This window comes from Ictalurus furcatus, chromosome 11 (genome assembly GCF_023375685.1).
Source record: "Ictalurus furcatus strain D&B chromosome 11, Billie_1.0, whole genome shotgun sequence".
Lineage (NCBI taxonomy): Eukaryota > Metazoa > Chordata > Actinopteri > Siluriformes > Ictaluridae > Ictalurus > Ictalurus furcatus.
Window position 1 is genome coordinate 17,241,208 of NC_071265.1, and position 21,835 is coordinate 17,263,042.

Consider the following 21,835-nt stretch of genomic DNA (forward strand, 5'->3'; position numbering starts at 1 on the left):
CATGGACCGATTTTAGTTCCACCAAAAATTTTCAAGCAGATCCGGACAGTTTACTGTTTATGTCATTGAGTCATTGATGGAATGAGAAAAGTGTCCAAAATTTCAGTGTACACGTGTGTATTCACTTGTTGAGGTCTCCCCTGGACCTGACATGCAACCCAATATCATAGATGAGTTGGGAAATTTGATTGTTTTCTTCATGCAGTCATCTTTATATGTTTCACTAGAACGGCAGCAGATAAAAGTTCCAGCGTCATATGCTTGGCCAATGCAGATTTGTGATTCATCACTGAATATCACTTTCATCCAATCATCCATACTCCATGATTGCTGCTCTTTAGCAAACTGTAACCTTGTTTTCTTCTGTTTAGGTGTTAGTGCTGATTTTTGTTTGGCTCTTCTGTATGTAAATCCAATTTCATTCAGCCGATTTCTTACAGTTCAGTGACAAACATTGACTCCTGTTTCTGCTCATTTCTTTTTCATTTGCTTTGTTGTGCATTTTCTATTTTAAAGGCATATTGCCTAAAATGTTTTCTATCCTGATGCTTTGACGTCTTCCTTGGTCGACCCATATGTTTTATTTTTATAACCTTACCAATTTGTTCATACATGCACCAAATTATAGACACAGCTGACTGGGAACAACCAACATCTTTTGCCACACTCCGTGTCAGATTTCCTTCTTGAAGGAGTTTTTAATCCTTTCCACATTTTCAGTTGACAACTCTCTTGTTGGGGCCATGTTTCCTTTCAAAAAGTCCAAGGTTGAGGTCTGTAAGCACTATTTTAAGGTCTGTAAGCAGTCTCGTTTGACTGAAAACTAATTTGCATTTTTAGACTTGTGCTGGTATTTGTTTTAAAAATGCAAATTACAAGGTGATTCCCTAATTGTTTCCTTAATATTGAGTGATTCGATAATTTATTTCCTTTACTTGATCTGGAAAAAAATATGACATTGATTAAAATAATTTCACTTAATTTGTTTGAGGTATGTTTCACAAAGCCAGAACGTTCAGCTATTAAATAAATTAGCTATTAAGTAAAAAATCCAGGTGAACATGCTTTAAATGTGGTGATTCCATAATCTTTGCCAGTGGTTGTACAAGTAAACTACACAGATATTACCAAGTGACTCACTGTTTAATTATTGTGAACTTATTCTGAACAAATTATGACATCAAGCCTACAAGAACACAGGCACCGCATATTTCCTGATATACCACAATGATATATTATGAGCTCATTGTTATGCCTCATTCCACTGTAGGACTTCTTCTGTTTCCCACTGCCGCTTACAAACCAATGTTGTGCTTTAAACATGCTTGCTTCTTTCTGTATTCCATGTCATATATTTGTGTTGTAGCAGCAGCAGCAACCTTTTCCATAAAAAGTGTCAGAAATTTGAACCACTGAAGGAATTGTGAAGGTATTGCACATGAATTGTTCAGGTGTTGCAAATCCATAGACAATGAGCAAAACTTATATGGCCAGTCAATAGGGGTGTAATAAAAAATTCAAAGTCAATTCAATACTATATACGGGCTTCTCAATACTATTAACTGTATATGAGTCTTAGGTTTCCATTTTCAATTAATTAAATCTTTCAACTTTAGATGGTCAGAAGCCAAGGGAGCCAAATTATCCATGCTCTCTGGGTGGTAGGGATGGCATTACTCTCTCTCCCCTGTCAATCACAGTGACATTAGCCAGTCATGGGTGTCTGTAAGCTCGTGCCTGTGGAAGATAGCATGCTTTCCTCTCAGTGTGTTACGCTGCCCTGCATGAACCGCAGTTCAAAAAACACTGTGCTTTTTACTTTGCATTCTGCTGTTAGCTAGTAAGGCAGCTTTCTATAGATGTAGATGTGTTTTAGAATCCCACATTATGCACTAATGCGTACAGTCTCATATCTGCAGGTGTGTGTGTGTGTGTGTGTGTGTGTGTGTGTGTGTGTTGCTTTGTATTTTCATCTAGTTTTTGAGACCAACACAGAAGGGTTATCAGACATGTTTTGTGGCGTTAGTGTCGGTGTACTGTACTCATATTTAGCACACTGTAATGTTTTGGTCCACCACTCACTGACTATCGGCATCGGAACATTCCAGGAAGCCACAGTGCTCCTATACACCAGAACTTAAAGATTTGGGGGGATTTGCCAGTTGTTGCTTGCTGCTGACCATACCCTTTGCAGTTTTCATGAGTTAATACCCAATACTAAGTGCTTAGGTCAAGCGTAATATAAGCAGTACTTTATGATGAATAGCCTACTTTAATATGGAGACTGTTCGCTCTACTGCTCAATTCAATTTCATTTATATAGCCCTTTGACAGATGCGTCAAAGACACAAAGCAGATTTAAAGAAATATGGATGTAGATAGATCCTTATTGAGGTAAAACTCCCTGAGAGTCCATGAGGAAGAAACCTTTAGAGTTTTGTGTGAATACATATTGTAAGCACTTGTTGTTCCACAGCTGTACACTATAAAGTCAAATAGTACTTATAGGATCTTGATAGGGTCTTCAGTATGAGCAACTGGATATTTTATGATTACAAAAGTTGTTGGTTTTTTTTGCTTCAAATGGCCAGTATCCATGTTATCCACTGTTTTTGGTAAGTGCAATCTTTAGTGTATCAAACTGGGAGTATCCACAGCAATCTAAAGGCTATCCATGTGGGCCATCCTGATTAAATCAAGAGCCTCTTATTAAAGCTCTCATCATTAATAGTTCCTCTCTGTGCTGTAAAATGAATGGTTGTTAAAGTAAGTAATTTAAATGTCATGCTGAAATCCTGCAATCTAATTAAGTGCTGCAGCAAGACATTTGATGTATGAGTATCTATGTAGAAGTTTTATTTCATTGCTTTAAAAGCTATAGGAGGAACACTTGCTTATCTGAGAAGTGTATTCAATAGTCTGCCCTCTGTTGGTGAGCTTCAGCTCTAAGTCTATGGCCATACCTTCATGAATATTTCAGAACATTCACATAGTTTTGGGTGAGAAATTGAAACCAAACCAGCCAGCTACAAGAAAAACTGTGACGTTATAATAAATTATTAAGTAAAAAGAAAAAAAAAAAAACCTAATTAACAACAGGAAGAAAATCAAATGTACAGCAATGTATGCTTATTTCGTATGAGGAAAATGTTGGAGGATATTAATATTTAATAAGGAGGAGTTTTTTCTTTAATGTTAGTCATTTTGGAATTCACACATTTTGATGTTTAGTGTAAGTTTAAAGTGTATAAAGAGTAAATTGTTACATCATTGTGTACACAGTGGGCACTGGAAAAATGTAATATAATTAGAGGTACCACACTGTGCATCTTTAGCTAATGTAAGTTACTTTTAATATTAAAGTTATTAAGTTACTTAGCAACTACTGGACAGGAATAACACACCACAACCGTGTACCTTCAGTCTTTCTTTCTTGCCCTGTGAAAACCAATAAGCTGTCTTTTGACTTACTGAACTACTGAACACTCATCTTCTCATCTAAAAAAAAAAACACCGTACCTCATGTGTATGAGATATCTCACAGGTGTAGTGAAATACACCACAGAAATGGAGAACAGAAATTCGGTAGGACTTTCTTTAGCACTGTTGGTTATTGCATTGTAACCCAGTTTACATCTGACTTCTACAAACGCATAAACCATTGTTTAACAGGTTATTGAGGCACTCCTAATAAATTAAAATCATGGAAGTTTTTAAACAAACTCAGTAATAATAAAAATACGATCCTGAATAATCATAAACTCCATGTTTCCCTCTGCAACTTTGTTGTTCAGAAGCAAAAAATGTTCTTTGATTTAATAAGCATTTTTTTGGAACATTTATTTTTAGATTTTGAAACTTAATATTTAGCTTGCATATTTTGTAATTCTCAATTAGATTTGGTGCAGAATTCATATTCACTCCATATTATTAGAATGTACCCGGTCTTTAGGAAAGTTGCAGATCTCATGCACTTACACACTCTGGGCCCAGGCTCACAGTGCCTCGATAACCTGATTATCCAGCCTGCCAGTAAGAATAAGACCAGGCCTTTTGATCCCCAGAATCATTGTGAGTCTACTCAGTAACAGGAGACAAGGCAGTCTCATCATAGCATCATCTACAGGGAACACCACAAGTGTATTCCAAGGTAGAGCAAACTAAATTTTATTTTTGTGTTTATTTCTGTTGCTTGTTTCTTTGAGCACCAACCTGTTGAATTCTTTCATAGGAAATATTAATTCATTCATTCATGTTTAACAACCTCTTTATACTGGTTAGGGTTTTGGTGTATCTGGGAACAGTGGGGGCAAGTCAAGGATAGAACCAAGATGCCTTAGAGGATGTTATTTTGAGGAGCCAATCTACCCACATACAGATTGTATTATAATTTTAAACTATAATATGAGCACACATGCCACTAACTAACTGCTTTGTCATTTAACAGGTAACATGCAAACTGCATATTTTGGTTGAATGGTTAAATATATGTTTGATTTTGTGATGTTTATGAGACCATATTCTTTTGTTAAAACAAAAGTGGAGGTGGGCATAGAAACTGGCAAAAGGCAAGCGAGAGAGAGAAAGGAAGGAAATGGCTGTTTATAAACCTTTTTGGAGCTTCTCACCGTGGGGAGGGCAAGAGCACAGAAACTGTGGGTGGACCATGAGAGCAGAGGCAGACAAGGCGACCTCATGCTCCCCATTTCAAGCCCATTTCAAAAACATTCATAGCAACAGTGCAAAGACAACTTGCAAGAATACAGCAGCGGGGAAACAAGGCTTAATGGTCTCTCTGATTTGTCAGATAATACTGGTCCATCTTTCAAGTTATACCCAAAGCAGGGGCCTCTGAGTAAACATCTGTATTGCTGTTCCAGAGCCATTCCAGAACTCTTTCCAGGGATGTCAACTCTACCTCTGGACACCGATTTCAACTATGTTACAGTCACCTCTCTAGACCAGGCTGAAGAGAAATACAGTCATTCACCTGAGTCTTCAACGCAGGCCATGAGGCGGCCATGTAAGCAAAAGAAGCTTTGTCGTAGCCTCTCCAAGTCAGACTCAGACTTACTGGTTCCCTGTGAAGAGGATGTGGCTCTGGTTGAAAGGACCAAATCGTTGGCCAAGTGCAGGATGGAGAGGACACAAATGGATCGGCTGTCCTCACTCACTGCCGATTGGGAAGAGGTAAGCACATTGGGGTAAAGTGGTAATAAAACAAAGGGTTAACATGAGAGATTGAGAGAAGTAGGTGTGAAAAGAACTTGATAAAGAAGAATGCAGGTCTAGAGGAAGCAAAGCAGTGCAAGTGCCAGGCTGAGTTCATTGTTCCCTCATGATCCTCCACACAGGCCGATGGTGCACCAGGCTAATTGGGTCTAAGCTGTCATTCCACATTTTCTCAGGCATCTTCCAAAGGGTCAACCCACGCTCAGTGCATTCTCTTTCCCTTCCCTCCTCTCCATTCCTTGCTTCCCTAATGGGTATGAGTCATGAACAGAGCCAGTGCTACAGTGTGCTTTATCAGCAATTCCCATCAGTGTGAATGATAATGAAATGTGGAACTGTTTATTAATATGTATGAGAATATTATTTATGTAAATTAATATAAACATTTATAATGCCATGCCTTCAGGCACTAATACCAATCAAATTCTATGCACACATAAGAGGAGTATCATGTGCAGGTGATGCTCAGAGTCAGCATATCAAAAGGGGTTCTGAACTCACCTCTTAAACAAACAACTGAAACTGAGGTACGACCAGAGTGACAAAACAGTGCTCAGAGAAAGCTTAATGTTTTGTTCGGCTGGCCAGGGGTGGAATGTCCAGTTCGCAAGGACATCCTGTTTTGCATTAAACCTCTAGTGCTGTTTCCCCTGCAGGTTTAAATACATATGTGCCTGGGAGGGAGATGGAAAAAAAAATATTTGGAGTTTGTATATTATGATGCTACAGACTGCTAGGATCCCCACAAGTCCAGCACTAATTCTAGCTTCATGTTTGCATCTAGACAATAAATGGTTTGCAATACATGTACAAGTTTGAGTGTGTACTACCAAGTAAGTGATGTGAGAATATTCAATGGAGAGCCATTTAAAAAAAAATGTATTTCTTGTTTGAGTGAGCAGTCTAACATTCCTAGCACATATGGCAATATGACTGCATTTTTAATTTATGCATCAAATGGATCAGAGGAGTGCATCTTTAGTTAGCAAGAGAAGGATGCAAAAAGGAAAATAAAGAGTGAAAAAAATGAATGAGAAATAATTAGGGTTTTCTACATATGTTGACTGAATGTCATATAAATGAGAGGTTGTGTGAAACTTCATCTCTTCTGTATGTATATTGTTGCAATAAGTAAAACACAGAAAAACTGTCATGGGTCTCTTTATTATTTCATAAAGTATACAACAGTGTTCAGTTGGACTGTAAACGCATTCAGCTTTGACAGTGCTTCAGTAAGATGATTATAAGATTCTATGCCATGAATCCATTACTTGAGATTGCAGTTAGTCTTCAGAACCCATAATCTTGTTACCTCTCTGGCACATAGGCCAGCACAACATTAAATCTTTATTACCCCTCCTCTTTACATTTTCTTAAAACTGCTGGCTCTCACATCCTCACTTGTTAGCGTGGACCTTGTGTGATGCTCTTTATTGCTGGCTCTGCAGAAATTATTTCGAAAAGCCTTGGAACTTTGAGGCTTAGGGCTATGACTTCAGTAACTGATGTTTTACTGACTATCCTTCATCCACATTCTTTATCACCATCCTTTTATCTCTTCGTGGATTCAGCATAACAATAATCATGCCAAAAATATTTATAAACCATCTGAATTTAAAATGCGTGCTGTAAATAATCAATATTTTACTTAATAATTGTACTATTTAAGAGTAATTATTTATACATATACAGTAAATTATGTATAGGTTTTCATAATGTCTGTACATGTATAATGTTTTATACAGTGAAAAAAAGATTTAAAAAAGGACCAATTTTCATCAACCCTGTTACCTTCGTATCTCTCATATTCAATATTAACTTAGTAATAATATTACTAAATTACTAAATGTAAAGAAAATAGTAGATTATGTAAACCATAAGGGAGACAATAGAAGAATTATCTTCTAGTATTTCATTTAATAAAAGTACAGTTTTATTATTTGAGAATTATTGTTTATACATGCATGTAGTCCATAATAAATGTTGTGCATGCATAAAGTTTTATAAAGTATTTCAAAGTGTTATTTATTTAAATGCATGTAAAGCTTCACATCTATGCAACATGCCCCCATGTTCTTCATCACAGGAGAACAAAAGCCAGAAATATCAATCCTGTTACCGTCAACCACTTAGTGCAAGGTAAATGAGTTGCTCCTTTTACAGAATACACACTAAAATGATAGTTATCCATATATTTCTATTTAAAAAATAATTATTATTTCTTAATTCAAAAAATATTATACTTATACCCCATATACATGTATCTAGTAGTGTGTTGCACCTCCTTTGGCTTTCAGAACAGCATAAATTCACCAGCGCATGAATTCTACAAGATGCTACATCCACTGTGCAGAAATGTTGCACCATGTGGAAATGACTGCATTAAACAGTTGCTGCAAAACCGGATGGTTGCACAAACATGCAGTAAAATATCTTATTGCAAACACCCCTTGCCACCTCATCTCACATATGATTTTTTAACAAAAAAATTGGTCTTGCCATTCCAATACTTTCAAAGGGGACTGTATGTGATAACAACCTATTATTTAAATTGATATGTGTAGCTTTAAAAAAAATATATTCATTGTTTAAAATTATTTTTTGCAACCATTAACCAAGAAGGACTCCGGTTTCTGAAGACATGCACGGTAGGCTGATTCGCATGTCCAAAGTGTCCATAGTGTATGAATGGGTGTGTGAATGTGTATGTGATTGTGCCCTGTGATGGATTGGCACCCTGTCCAGGGTGTACACCGCCTTGTGCCCGATGCTCCCTGGGATAGGCTCCAGGTTTCCCCGGGACCCTGAAGGAAGGATAAGCGGTATAGAAGATGGATGGATAATCAAGAATGGAGGTTCTACCTTGATAAAATAGTTGAAAACAAACCTAGGCAATTTAAAGCAGGGGTCAACAACTTATACAGTGCATTAGCTGATTATCAAGCTTTCGTTTGTGTTTAAAAATAGAAAGTGCTGAACTAAACAGAAATTCCAGCTTTGTATTTACTTTATTTTGAATCTACTTTAGAATTTCACTCGTTATCACTAGAATTTTAGGAAGAGAACATGCACCTAATCCCTTCCTTGAAGCAGATATATGTAAATTACCTAATGAGCGTATTCTATTCAAACTTCTGTAAGTCCTGTCTCAGGCCATGTGACCATTTAATTGAATAATTTCTGTTCATTTATTTAGTCTTGGTACAAACACTAATCTTATATAAAATGTACAACCTCAGCTCCAAAAAAAGTTGGGAAGCTGTGTAAAATGTAAATAAAAACAGAATTCAATGATTTGTAAATCTCATAAACCCATATGTTATTCACAATAGAACATAGAAAACATATCAGATGTTTAAACTGAGGAAATGTACCATTTTAAGAAAAAAAAAAAACAAGGTAATTTTGAATTTGATGGTCGCAACACATTGTTGGGACGAGGGCAACAAAAGGCTTGAAAAGTAAGTGTTGCTAAAAAGAAACAGCTGGATGTTAATTGGAAACAGGTCAGTAACATGATTGGGTATAAAAAGAGTATCTTAGAGAGGCAGAGTCTTTCAGAAGTAAAGATGGGCCGAGGTGAAAAACTGCATCTACAATTTGTGGAACGATTTCAGAATAATGTTCCTCAATGTAAAATTGCAAAGACTATGAATATCTCATCGATATTATACAGGGCCATCACAGTCACCTGACTTGAGCCCCATAGAAAATCTCTAGTGGGATTTGAAAAAGGCAGGTGCAGCACGCAAACCCAAGAATAAATGGGCTAAGATTCCTCAGGAACACTGCCAGAAGCTATGCATCTCATTTGCAGCAGGTCATAACAGTAAAAGGATGCTCAACTAAGTACTAAAGATGCTTGCCATGAAGGTGTTGAATACTTTTGAGACTGGAGAAGTCATTATAAGTTGCATTTTTAGTTGAATTTGGGGAAACCACTTGAAGCATTCGTTGTGTTGAACTATTTCAATTGCTTTTGTTTGATTTGTTCATTGCAAACAGTTAAAAGTTTTTGCAGTGGGGGTTGAATACTTTTGATTGCAATTGTATATCTATAGAAACTTTGAGGATAGATGTCCATGGGCTGAGTGATCCAATATAAAATGCAAGTAGGTTAATTTTGAGTGGAAAATGTGAAGGGCTGTATGGCTTCAGGGTATCTTCCATTTTGGCCTTGGTGTCTGAATGCTAAATGAGTCTAGGACCTTTTTGATGCCACTAGCACAGAGCAGAGTTTCTGGGACTTATAATATTACTTTTGAAACATGTATAGAATTTATTTCTTTAGTTAAATGTCTACCCAATGAAAACAAGTGGTCTTCAATCCACATGAGAAAAAACATCAACTAAGGACTCCTGTTGTGGGAAAATTTTCCAATGTATTCTAATCTGATCTTTAGGTCATTCATTCAATCAATCAATAAATCATTCATTCATTCATATATTCATTTATTAACCACATTTTCCTGGTCAGAGTCATGGTGGATTTTGAGCCTCTCACATGCAGGCACACATTCACATTCACACAGTCATTAACACCCATACTGCCAATACTGCAAACTGACTGAAAAGTAGTACATGTGCCAGCCTGCATTTTGTAAATTATGTGCTAACTGGTCTTGATTCTCTGTGAATGCAGATGATATGATGTTTTTGGTTGTTCACAAGTTGTTTACTGTTCATAAATAAGGCTATTTACATTTTATTTTCCTCTAGTGGTTGGTGTAAAAGAGTTTTACAATCCATCAGATGTAATGAGCTTGAATGGGGGAAAAAGCTGTACTACTATTAAGTTGATATGTTTTGCCATCTGTGAAAAGATACAGTTCTAAAAAAAAAAAAATCAATGACTATGTCCCTGTCATTATCCTCCACCAGATTGAGAAGATCATGACATTAATTGACAGTGGCATTGAACTCTCCAAGGAGCACCAACCAGCAGGTAAAGCTATACCACAGAGGGACAATCACAGTGCCTCTGTGTCCTCCTCAGATCTCTTAACAGATCTAAGAGCAAGACAAAATGCAAATACACTGAATTAGTTGAATTGTTTCATGTCATTGCATTTGTTGAGATGATAAGAAAATACAACAATGTATTTAAAACAATAATACAACTTTACAATTGCAATTGTTATTTTTATATAGGTGCTGTTCAGTTGTTTACAGACTCAAATAGTAAAACACTGCAAGTTAATTAACACATTTCTGTGGAAATTGTACATGTTATTCATGGATGCCATATATCCATTCTGTCCAACTCATCTTGTGTCACTTTGACCAGCCATTTTATTCTTGATATTTTAATAGACACCCAGTGATATAAAATGGATGTTTCGGCCTGATTTAATATGGAGTGGCCTAATTCCACGACAGTACTCATCATGCCTGTGACCCTTGGTAATTAGGCCTTAAGCTTTCTCTTCACTCTGCCTACATCAAAAAAGCAATATTTATAAATGGGGAAAACTGTATATTTTTTATTTGTTACAGTTGTACAGTCATGGCCAGGAGAATGTAGGAGTATGAAATAAGAATTATTATTATTTGTAGGTTTTTATTGTATGTCATGTTATGGCCTTATAAGATGTTTTTGTGAGATTAAAGGAATTCTTAATGCTCCATTATTATTGGCTTGTCATGTCTGTCACTGTAAGTGTGTCAGCATAACTGTTGTTTCTCTGAAGTTTGCAATTTAGGCACCAAAGAAAATAATACAATAAAGCCATTTAGTCAACATCAAAAGCTCTATGCTTTTATTGTTGAAAGGTAATTCTTTCAAATGCAGTGCACAAAAACCTTAATTACCCAGCTATGGTTCAATTTAGGCTTTTTTCTTGGTTTACTTACAATTTATTTCAGTTAGTAGAATTGTTTTGCATTTTAAGAACGGTGTATCTGCATTACATTCAAGTCACAGCATTTTCATTTTACAGAAAGTGAGTAAGTAAAAAGTAAGTAAAAAATGAAGTATGTAAGTAATCAATCAAGCAATCAATTATTTAATTACAAATAGTATTGATAACTGTTTATTTGTATAGGAAACATAGTATATAAGCATGTGGCACAGGTGCTTGTATTAGATGGCGCACCACTTAGAATTCTGAACTAATTTTTGGTATTCATGAAAAGTGCGTTGTTCTGATATCATTTTGGGGAGATATTCGTGCTTAGCACTGTTCAGCCAGACTGAAAGTACACATCATTACCCTCCTCCTGCCTGATCAGTTTCCATAATGCCCTGTGTGCATGCATATTGGTGTGTAATACAGGGATTAGAATATTTCACCATGTCTTTCATATACTGCAAACATAAGAACTGCTTAAGAAATATATGTTATATATAATATTCCTTTGGCTGCTAAGACTTTGATGTTAGCATGTTTTGGGGGGAGGCATTATGGTAGCACAGTCGTGTGTGTAAGAATATATGTGTGTGTAAGGATGGAGACTCAGATGAAGAATGAGGAATGAGGAACCGTGTGCAGTTTTAATATCCATAAATAAACAAGGCAAATATTCACAATCCAATAAACAGTGTTGTTAAACAGGCAATGTTCTGAGTCATTCTCAGTGTAATGCCCACGCCCCCTCCCTGACAGGCTGCTCCTGAAGCTGAGACATTCCTTTGCCAGAGTCTGCCACAAGATAGGAGCAGGCTAGTCTGGATGTTCACTGTGAAAGTTTCTGATCAATGAGGAATCCAGAATGTCCTCTACTGATACCCATGACCATTTGTCTGAACCATACCCTTTCCAGTCCATGACATACCATAGACATCTACCCTGGTGTTTGGAATTGACTCCAGATGAAATATGCTGGTCTACCCTACAGGTATATGCCTCTGTTTTAAGGTGATAAGAGGATTCAATAGGGAAATATGAAATGTAGGACCTAGCTTTTTCAATGGAAGTCTCAACTTGAGATACCAGGTTGGGAGCCAGACCAACAGCCCGGGTCAAAGCTGTGGGTGCAGTCTGTGTCACTCATCAGCATAGAACTTTGCACTCTTAATAGTATACCCTGGTATAACGATCAAACGCGAACCTTAAAACAGACAACTCGACAATTAGAACGTAAATGGCGTCAAACCAAACTGGTGATATTTCAAACAGCATGGAAGGAGAGCCTACTGAAATATAGGAAATCTCTTGGCGATGCTAGAAAAATCTATTTCTCCACCTTAATAGGAGACAACAAAAACAATTCTAGATTCCTTTTCAACACAGTAGCAAAATTAACTAGGAATAAAACCACTACAGAGAGAAACACTCAATCATTACATAGCAGTGAAGATTTCATGAAATTTTTCATCGATAAGGTTGAAAATATTAGACGTGAAATACAGGCCATTAAATTAAAACCGGACAGTACTGTAACAAACCCATTACATGACAATGTAGGAATATCAGATCAATGTTTAGAGTATTTTGCTTCGCTTAGAGAGACCGAACTAGCTACATTAATCTCTTCAGCCAGTTCATCAACTTGCATACTAGATCCCGTACCTACATGTTTGTTTAAACAGATTTGTCCAGGAGTAATTGAACCACTTCTAAATATAATCAATTCTTCCCTAAGCACTGGCTATGTACCTAAATCACTTAAATTAGCAGTTATTAAACCCTTGATTAAAAAATCTGATCTTGACCCGTCTCAATTGTCCAGCTATAGACCAATATCAAATCTCCCCTTCATCTCTAAGATTTTAGAAAAGGTTGTAGCAAAGCAGTTATGCTCGTACTTAGATAGGAATAACATTCATGAAATGTATCAGTCAGGGTTTAGACCTCATCATAGCACAGAGACAGCATTAGTTAAAGTAGTAAATGAACTTCTACTGACCTACGATCAGGGTTGTGTCTCTCTGCTTGTGTTACTCGACCTTAGTGCAGCTTTTGATACTATAGATCACACTATTCTCCTTGATAGATTAGAAAATGTTGTTGTTATTAAGGGAACAGTCCTCTCCTGGCTCAGGTCTTATCTGACCGATCGTTATCAGTTCGTAGATGTAAATGGTGAATTCTCCATGCGTACTGAAGTTACTTTTGGAGTTCCACAGGGTTCTGTTTTAGGCCCACTGCTCTTTACTTTATATGTGCTACCCCTAGGTCAAATTATTCGTAAACATGGAATTAGCTTCCACTGTTATGCTGATGATACACAGTTGTATGTTTCAGCGAAGCCAGAGGACAGACAGAAGCTTAGTAAAGCTGAGGATTGTGTAAAGGACATTAGACATTGGATGTTAACTAACTTCCTTCTACTTAATTCTGATAAAACAGAAATACTTTTATTAGGCCGACGTGTAGCTAGAAGTAATCTTTCTGATCACATGGTTACTCTGGATGGTCTTTCTGTTTCATCATGTGCAGCAGTTAAAGACCTTGGAGTGATTATTGACTCCAGCCTATCATTTGATGCTCATGTAGATAATATTACTAGGATAGCCTTCTTTCATCTCAGAAATATTTCTAAAATAAGAAACATATTGTCACTACATGATGCGGAAATACTAGTTCATGCATTCGTCACCTCTAGATTAGATTACTGTAATGCCTTACTGTCTGGATGTTCCAGTAGGAATATAAATAAGCTCCAGTTAGTCCAGAATGCAGCTGCTAGAGTCCTAACTAGAACTAGAAGGTACGACCATATCACACCGATATTATCAATACTGCATTGGCTCCCAGTAAAATCTCGCATTAACTATAAAATACTTTTATTAACCTATAAAGCACTAAATGGTCTCGCGCCACAATATCTAAGCGACCTTTTGGTTTTATATAATCCGCCACGCCTACTTAGATCAAAAGATGCAGGCTATTTGACGGTACCTCGAATAGTGAAGGCTACAGCAGGGGGAAGAGCTTTCTCTTATAGAGCCCCACAGTTATGGAACAGTCTTCCTATTAGTGTTCGGGACTCAGACACAGTCTCAGTGTTTAAGTCTAGGCTTAAAACGTATTTGTTTACTCAAGCCTACCCTGACTAGATTCTGTTCTACTACTTCGCAGTCATAATTATCTTTTTTTCTCCCTCTCTCCTTTTGCCGAGCCCCACATGAATTTATGGAGATACTAGAGATCCAGATCCTTTCTGCCTCTGGATGGAGCTCAAATCTTCTCTAATTCCAGACTGCTGGGACTACGGCTGCTCCTAAGGCCATACAGACTTCATATAAATCCATAATGAACTTTTTCACACTATCTGTTGTTACCCAGATGAGGATGGGTTCCCTTCTGAGTCGGGTTCCTCTCAAGGTTTCTTCCTCTTAAAACATCTTAGGGAGTTTTTCCTTGCCACCGTCGCCACTCAGTGGCTTGCTCAGTTGGGATAAATTCGCACCTTTAATATCTGTATACCATGTTGATATTTCTGTAAAGCTGCTTTGAGACAATGTCTATTGTAAAAAGCGCTATACAAATAAAATTGAATTGAATTGAATTGAATAGTTCCTTAGGGAGAGTCATCTCTCAGGTCTGTTCATGTTTTCTTATTCAGGGTTTGCCAGATCACAGGAAGAGAGATGGTTCATACCCTAACACACTCAATTGGTCTAAGTTCTGTGGAAGAGTGGGTTAGTGAATTCAGGGCATACTCAGCCCATGGAAGGTACTGACTCCAGCACTCTCCTGGTTAAGTCTCTCCACTTGGTCATTAGACTGTGGATGGTAACCTTATGAAAGACTGATGCTAATGAACTTTAGAACTGAGAAGTGAAGTGGACCCCTCTGTTAGACACAATATGCTCTGGTATATTATAGTAATTGAACACTTACTTAATATGGTCTCTGAAATCTCCATTGGAGTGGGATGTTTGGTACCAGCCAACAGGCCTTAGGAACTCTGTCAATGATTACTATAACCTTGTGATTCAGATAGATCTGTGATGAATTTCCAGGACTCCACTAGGTAGGTTTAAACGGGTCCTAGATTGGGAACAGGCTTGATAGGCTTGGACAAAAAGGGTTATGTCACTATTCACTATTCAAGGCCACCAGAATTGAATCTTGACTGGGTTAATCCTTCTCTTAATTTCAAGATGACCATAACTAATGGAAGTGTGTAACCACCAAATTAGTTGCTCTCTGACTGTGGTACAAAGACTTTATTATAGGGCTAATCTGGGGGTATGGGTTCTTCTTGTTGTGTGATGTTGTCCATGATCTCTCATCTGATGGGTGCTATGATGCAGGTTGTAGGCATTATTGTCTGTATAGGCCGAGACTCCTGTTTCCCTCATAGGTTCAGGAAAATGCATCAGCTTTGGTGTTTTTAGACTCTGGCATGTAAGTGAGCATGAATCAGAATCTGAAGAACAGGAACCATCTGGCTTGTTGTGCATTGAGTTGCCTGTCAGATCCAAAGAACCACTGCAATTCCTTCATTGTTTGTGGTTATGACGAGACAGAAACTGCTTCCTCTTTCTTTTTGGCCATCTTGACTACCTGGGCATCTAGAATATAGCCCAGTAATGACACTGAGGGTTGATGAAACTCACATCAAGTTTTACATACAGGTTTTTCTCCAATTACAAATTGGTTCAACATTTCTCTCAAGTACCTTATTTATAAAGGCCTGGAAGACAGACGGTGCATTAGCTAGGCCATACATCATTACTAGATATTCAGTGGTAGTTATCAGCGATAGTAATAAAGGTTGTCTTTCACTCATCTCTTTCCTTTATGCTGATGTGGTTATAAGCACCATGTCAAATTTAGTGAATATGCTTGCACTACATACCTGTTCCAGACCCACAACAATGGCCCTCCTTTCTCTTTCACAATTTCTACTCTTCTGATATCTTTGTATGTTCCAATTTCTTTGCTTTCCACTTCATGTTTCTCATTTAATAGTGGGACAGTGGGGTGGGGATTGTACAAATGGCTAGCTGAATAAATTGGTTGAGTAAGAGCTGATGAACTCTACATGGTATTTCACTCTGTAGCACTTCCATGAGTCCATGCCAGAACATGTTTTTTAGTGTGGTCTCATTACATCCACTTCTTGCAGACAGTTCAATGTTTAAAGTTCAATGAATACTTTGCTGTGGATTGTCTTCCCTGTTGAAGCCTGATGAATTGCTCTCCTGCGTCCCTTCCAGAGACTCGGTGATCGAACACCACTTTTAATATTGGCTCAAATTGGGGATATGAGAGTTGGAGCTCACACTGTATGTTTTACAGGTATGTGGCCCAATCCCTTGCCTTTCCAGTGAGAAGAAAAATAGTTAACATGATATTATCAATATCTCTAGCATAAAGAAAGGGAGAACCTGAAAACATTACATCAAAAAAATTTTGCATTTACCTGGGGAATCATTGTATTTTTCTGGTCTTGCAATGGGAGGTCTGTATAAGCACACTTCCAGGTTCTTGCTCAGCTTCTTGCTCAGTGGTTATGACGTCCAGGATGGAAGTGACATTGCCTCTGTAAATTCAAATCAATTGCTTAATTGTGGACAAGATGTGTTGGATCTGTTTCTTTGGCTTTGGCATGGGCTGCCAGTACCTGACCCTTAGAAGCGATTGTGGTCCACAGCTCCCTAACCTCCATTGGACCCATGGGTAGAGGCAAAGCCTGCTGTAACAATGGAGATTCAAAGTATGAGCATTCATGTGCAGAAGTTTTAATATTCAATATATATCCAATAAACAATGTGATGAAATAGGCAATGTTCAAATAACTATAATAATAGCAGTCAAGGACAAAAGGCAAATCCAAATATGCAAGGTCGAAAGATCAAGCAAGTGTCACACATACAGTAATACAGGCAACACTGTGTAAAAGGTTCAGAGCTTACACAAAAAAGGAAGTGGTCTGGAATTGAGCGTAATCAGTAGCAGTCACACTAGAGAGTTTCCCCTACAGAGCTTTAGTACACTGGTATTCTTAGTCCCTGACCTAGTGAACTAGCATGAGAATGTTTTTGATAGAAACTACATAGCACTTCTGTAAGTCACTCTAGATAAGGGCATCTGCTAATTGCTGTAAATATAAGTGCAAATGTAATTGACCTCTGCTGGTATGACGGGGGAAATGTCATGAATCCTTTTCAAAATGTGTGTGTGTGTGTGTGTGTGTGTGTGTGTGTGGTGTTAATGTTAGGACTGGGCAAAGGTGTAGGTATAGCATTAACTAGCTGCATTAATAGCTATGCCAAAGGATGGTCTTCATAAGAATAGTAAGACAAATGTGTGTGTGTGTCATCTGGACGTGGCCCATTTTGCTGACTTAACATTTAGCATGCAGCCCCTGCACTCAGAGGTACAGTGTAATGTTCATAGATGTAATTCCCCTTAGTAATGTACCATGGTGTATGGCTTGGTGGTGATTTAATTTTTCATAGGGACAGTGCACAAACCCTGGAAGCACTTAAGTGTGCATTGGGGCAGAAAAAAAGATCAGCATTACTCTTCTTGTTTTTCCGTCGTTCTCCAGCTGATCTTGGCATGCTGGTTTGTGATTTGGGTTTGTCTATCTCCTGCTCCTGCCTCTGATCATGTCCTTTTTGCACCAGCAAGATCAGAGTGCCTGTGCGCAATTTTAATCAGCATGGTGAGTGGGGAGGAGAGAGAGGGGGCACTGAGAAAGAAAGAGAGAGCGGGGTTGGGGATTGATTGTGGAAAAGGGAGAGAAAGAGTGAGAGAGGGGTGAGTGTGTGAGAAACAGAGAGACAGTAAAGGAAAGGGAGGGGGGACAGAACGTGTATATGCTGTGCAGCAGCACACAGCATCAGCCAGCATATGGTAGCCCTGCAGTGCTTGCAGACAAGACAGTGTCAATGAGAGAGAGCAAGGAAGAGCGAAGAGAGGGAACGATCACAAAAGAAGGAAGAGAAGGAACAAGGGAAGCACAATTGCAAGAACGGGATTAGGATGACGGCACTTTCACAGCAAGGGATTATTTACTGCAGCCAAGAAAGGACAGAGCTGCCGGTGGGTTTCGGGAGGAGGAGTGTATCATCTGGATGTTTTGCTTTGTGAACGGTGATTGCAGCTGCCATTGGGACTGTGCGCCACCTGAATTGGGGATGCAGCAAAGCCTGGTCTCAAGAGCAGCACCTTTAGGAACGTCAGGCAAGGACAGAGCTTCGGGGAAGAGAAGGAACCACCTGCAAGGTTTTCTAATGGGGCTATCTGTCTATCATTCAAGCTCACCTGCATTCTGCTGGATCATGGTTTGCCTCTGTCTGCTTTGATGATGTGCTCTGCTCTGGCATGCTAGACCACCGGAGTGCATATAAGCCAAGAAGGACCAGTAGCATTTGGATTGCAGTGAAGAGAAAGCAGTCGTCATCGGGAGCTGGCTAATTTGGCAGTGCGTGTATAAGCAACTCTGAAGGGTTTCCAATTGATTGAGGAATTCTGAATCGAAGGGAAATGTGACATGGATAACATCTTCAAGATGAGCAGACATGATGCAAATAGTATCCTGTCTCTAGGCATTTCGCATTTTAGTTCAATTAGAACATTATCCAGTGATTTTTAGAGCATTCAGTGTGAAAGGCATATAATAGACGGTTAATAGTATGTGAAAAAACAAAACAAAACAAAAAACTAACCATAAATAACAAAATTTTTTTGGATATTGAAAATGCCACAGTCACAGAAAGATTTGTTTTACAGACCACCAAATAGGTTTGGTTGAGACTTTCAATCTAAAGGGTTGTGTGCTTCTAAGAAAAGAACATATGCATATCAGGGAGTTTGCTGCCTCTTTGTAGCTCACTGTGGGTGTGATGATCTTGCTGCAGCGCAAGGTTCCCTGAGCACATTCTGATCTTCCATTCATAACACTAACCCGCTCCCCTTTAAGGCCAAATAGTTTGAATCAAATAAAAGGGACTATGTATGCATTGCCCCTCCATATTTCTTCACTTTAGAAGGACAATGCCAAATTATCTTAACAAACTGGACTTGCTTCCTTGAAGCCACTCTTCAAAAAGGACTACCTACAGATCTCTACCTCCTCTGCCCTCCGTCTAACAACAAGGGCTCCTTTTCATCTCTGTGTTTTGTGGGCCCCTGCTGTTGGTGGCCCCTCAACCAAGCCTGGATCGTGCCGTGCTGTTGCTGTTGTCCGTGGCTCTGCTGGCCGAAGATGATGTGGCAATGCCATGTCTCGGCCTCTGAGTGCCGCTGCTACCGGTTGAATGGCTTCTCACTGCTCAAACGCCACCCTCTCTCGACAGATGCTGCAGGAAGCCGGGTGCTGGAGCAGTCAGTGGGGGAGTGGCTGGAACATGTGGGCTTTCCTCAGTATGAGAGTAAGCTGCTACTAAATGGATTTGATGACCTGCACTTCATGGTGAGTCCCCAACAACCATTCCACCAGTTCAGTGAATGAACTGAAACATCATTGATGTTAATCTTGGTGAATTCTAGGCAGACTGTAATACATTGCGCTACTGAATGCAAGAATGCAATCGACTGGTAATTAAACTAGGAGGGCAGTTGTGGCTCAAAGGTTAAGGCTCTGAGTTACTGATCAGAAAGTCGAGGGGTCAAGACCCAGCACTGCCAAACTGCCACTGTTGGGTTCCTGAACGAGGCCCTTAACTCTATCGGCTCCAGGGGCAGTGTAACATGGCTGACCCTGTGCTCTGACCCCATGCTTCCTAACAAGCTAGGATATGTGAAAAAAAAAGAATTTCACTGTGCTGTGATGTATATGTGACAAATAAAGGCTTCTTAGTTAGACTAAAAGAATAATTAAATATTTTAATAGAACAAACCAAATAATTATTATGAAAATAATAGGATAATTTATGTGAATGTCTGCATGTTGTGTATATATACATATCTCTTTGGAAAGCACTTAAATGAAAGTTCCACTTCAGTGAATTCTAGTTTATATATTCCCAAGTAGTTCAATGTCTACACAAGTTTGAACACATACAAAAATAATAAAAAATAATCATAAATATTTTTGTGTCTCTTTGATGCCACATCAGTGTACATATTGATTAAGTTAATTTAGCTTAACAAATTGGTTTTGATAAAAATATGCAGGGCAGTAATGTAATGGAAGATGAAGACCTTAGAGAAATTGGCATCACAGACCCAGGTCACAGGAAGAAAATTCTTCATGCAGCAAAGAGTCTACCAAAGGTACCATTTATAATATTACCTCAAGTAATGTTGTAATGTTTGCTAAATATTTAACATGTCATTCTTAATCTTAAGTGTTTGTATCTCTAGGTGAAAGCTCTGGGTTCTGACGGCAGTACTTCGCTGGCCTCATGGCTGGACAATCTAGGTCTTGGAGAGTATCTCCACAACTTTCTATCCAGTGGCTATCGCACACTTGAGTGTGTGAAGAATCTGTGGGAGCTGGAGATTGTTAATGTAACAGTGTAACATTTCGCTCTAACTCAGTTGTACCTTACACATTATTTTTTACTACAGTATATATAAAGTCATGTGTTTGATACATTTTCCTTTGCTATTTGGCTGTCTAGTATTAGTTTTATGAGTACAGGCACTTGATTTTTGAGCTAATGTGATATTTTTTGCATTTGTTTGAATTCATCTGAGTAATACCGTCCAACCAGGCCGATGCAGTGTGTGTCCTATCTTTTGTAGGTGTTAAAAATTGGCCTGCTTGGCCACAGGAAGAGAATAATCGCTTCCATCTCAGAGCGGCCCTATGAGGAAGCACCTTCGAAGTCTACTCCCTTCTCCCAGCTTAAGGTGACTGACATGCTTTATGTTGTGCTTTACATTTTGGACAGTGCAAAATGCATTCCACACCTGGAAGGTCCTTTCAACTCAGAGACTCTTGGTGACAATACTCTCAGTATTAAGTCCTTAGAAATGCATTTGTTGCCATGCTGTTTTTGCTACATAAACTCAATTAATGCACACATTGGCCAATTTATCAGGAATAGTTGCTATAGAAAGTGGATTTAAAAGTCTACACATCCCTGTTAAAATTGCAGGCTTTTGTGATATAAAAAAATGAAACCAAGATCAATCATGTCAGATCTTTTCCAACCTTTAATGTGATATAGCAACCAACACGATAATGATCCAAAGCACAAATACAAGTTGACAAAGGAACGGCTTCAGAAGATGAAGATCATAGTTTTGGAATGGTCCAGTCAGAGCCCAGCTCAAAATCAAAAACCTGTGGAATGACATGAAGAGGGCTGTGCACAGGAGATCCCTTTGCAAGCTGATAGATCTGGAGCATTTTTGCAAGGAAGAATTGAATAAAATTGCCAAATCAAGATGTGCTAAGTTGGTAGACTCTTCCCCAAAAAGACTGAGTGCTTTATTACAAGGAAAAGGTGCCTTAACAAAGTATTAGTTAAGGGGTGTGCACACTTATGAATTCCTCAATATATTTCTTCAACCCCCCCCCCCCCATTTTTTTTTCTATTTATGAAAACAAATTACCACATGAAAGGTGAAAAAGATCTGAAATGAAATAGCTTGGTTTCATTTTTTTATATCACAAAACCCTGACATTTTAACAGGGGTGTGCTGACTTTTTATATCCACTGAAGGTGCATTATGGAACACACACAATTCTCCAGCCGTCTTCTAATTCATTCATCAACAGAAAGAGTGGACTCACCACTGAGCAG

General features: G+C 38.4%; 1 protein-coding gene across 1 annotated transcript; it reads left to right on the plus strand.

The window, feature by feature from the left end:
- Positions 1-4,584: 4,584 nt before the first annotated feature.
- Positions 4,585-21,139, plus strand: LOC128614926 (ankyrin repeat and SAM domain-containing protein 1A-like). The gene is made up of 5 exons (XM_053636642.1): positions 4,585-5,190; positions 10,114-10,177; positions 19,436-19,551; positions 20,256-20,354; positions 20,445-21,139. The coding sequence occupies exons 1-5, from the start codon at positions 4,906-4,908 to the stop codon at positions 20,601-20,603; spliced, it is 723 nt and encodes a 240-aa protein (XP_053492617.1). The 5' UTR covers positions 4,585-4,905; the 3' UTR covers positions 20,604-21,139.
- Positions 21,140-21,835: the final 696 nt, after the last annotated feature.

Bases quoted from the DNA above. Each gene is read 5' to 3' on its own strand.
- LOC128614926 (XM_053636642.1), top strand. From the start codon at position 4,906: ATGTCAACTCTACCTCTGGACACCGATTTCAACTATGTTACAGTCACC. The intron at 5,191-10,113 runs GTAAGCACATTG...ATCCTCCACCAG, and splicing joins TCACTGCCGATTGGGAAGAG to ATTGAGAAGATCATGACATT. The intron at 19,552-20,255 runs GTGAGTCCCCAA...AAAAATATGCAG, and splicing joins TTGATGACCTGCACTTCATG to GGCAGTAATGTAATGGAAGA.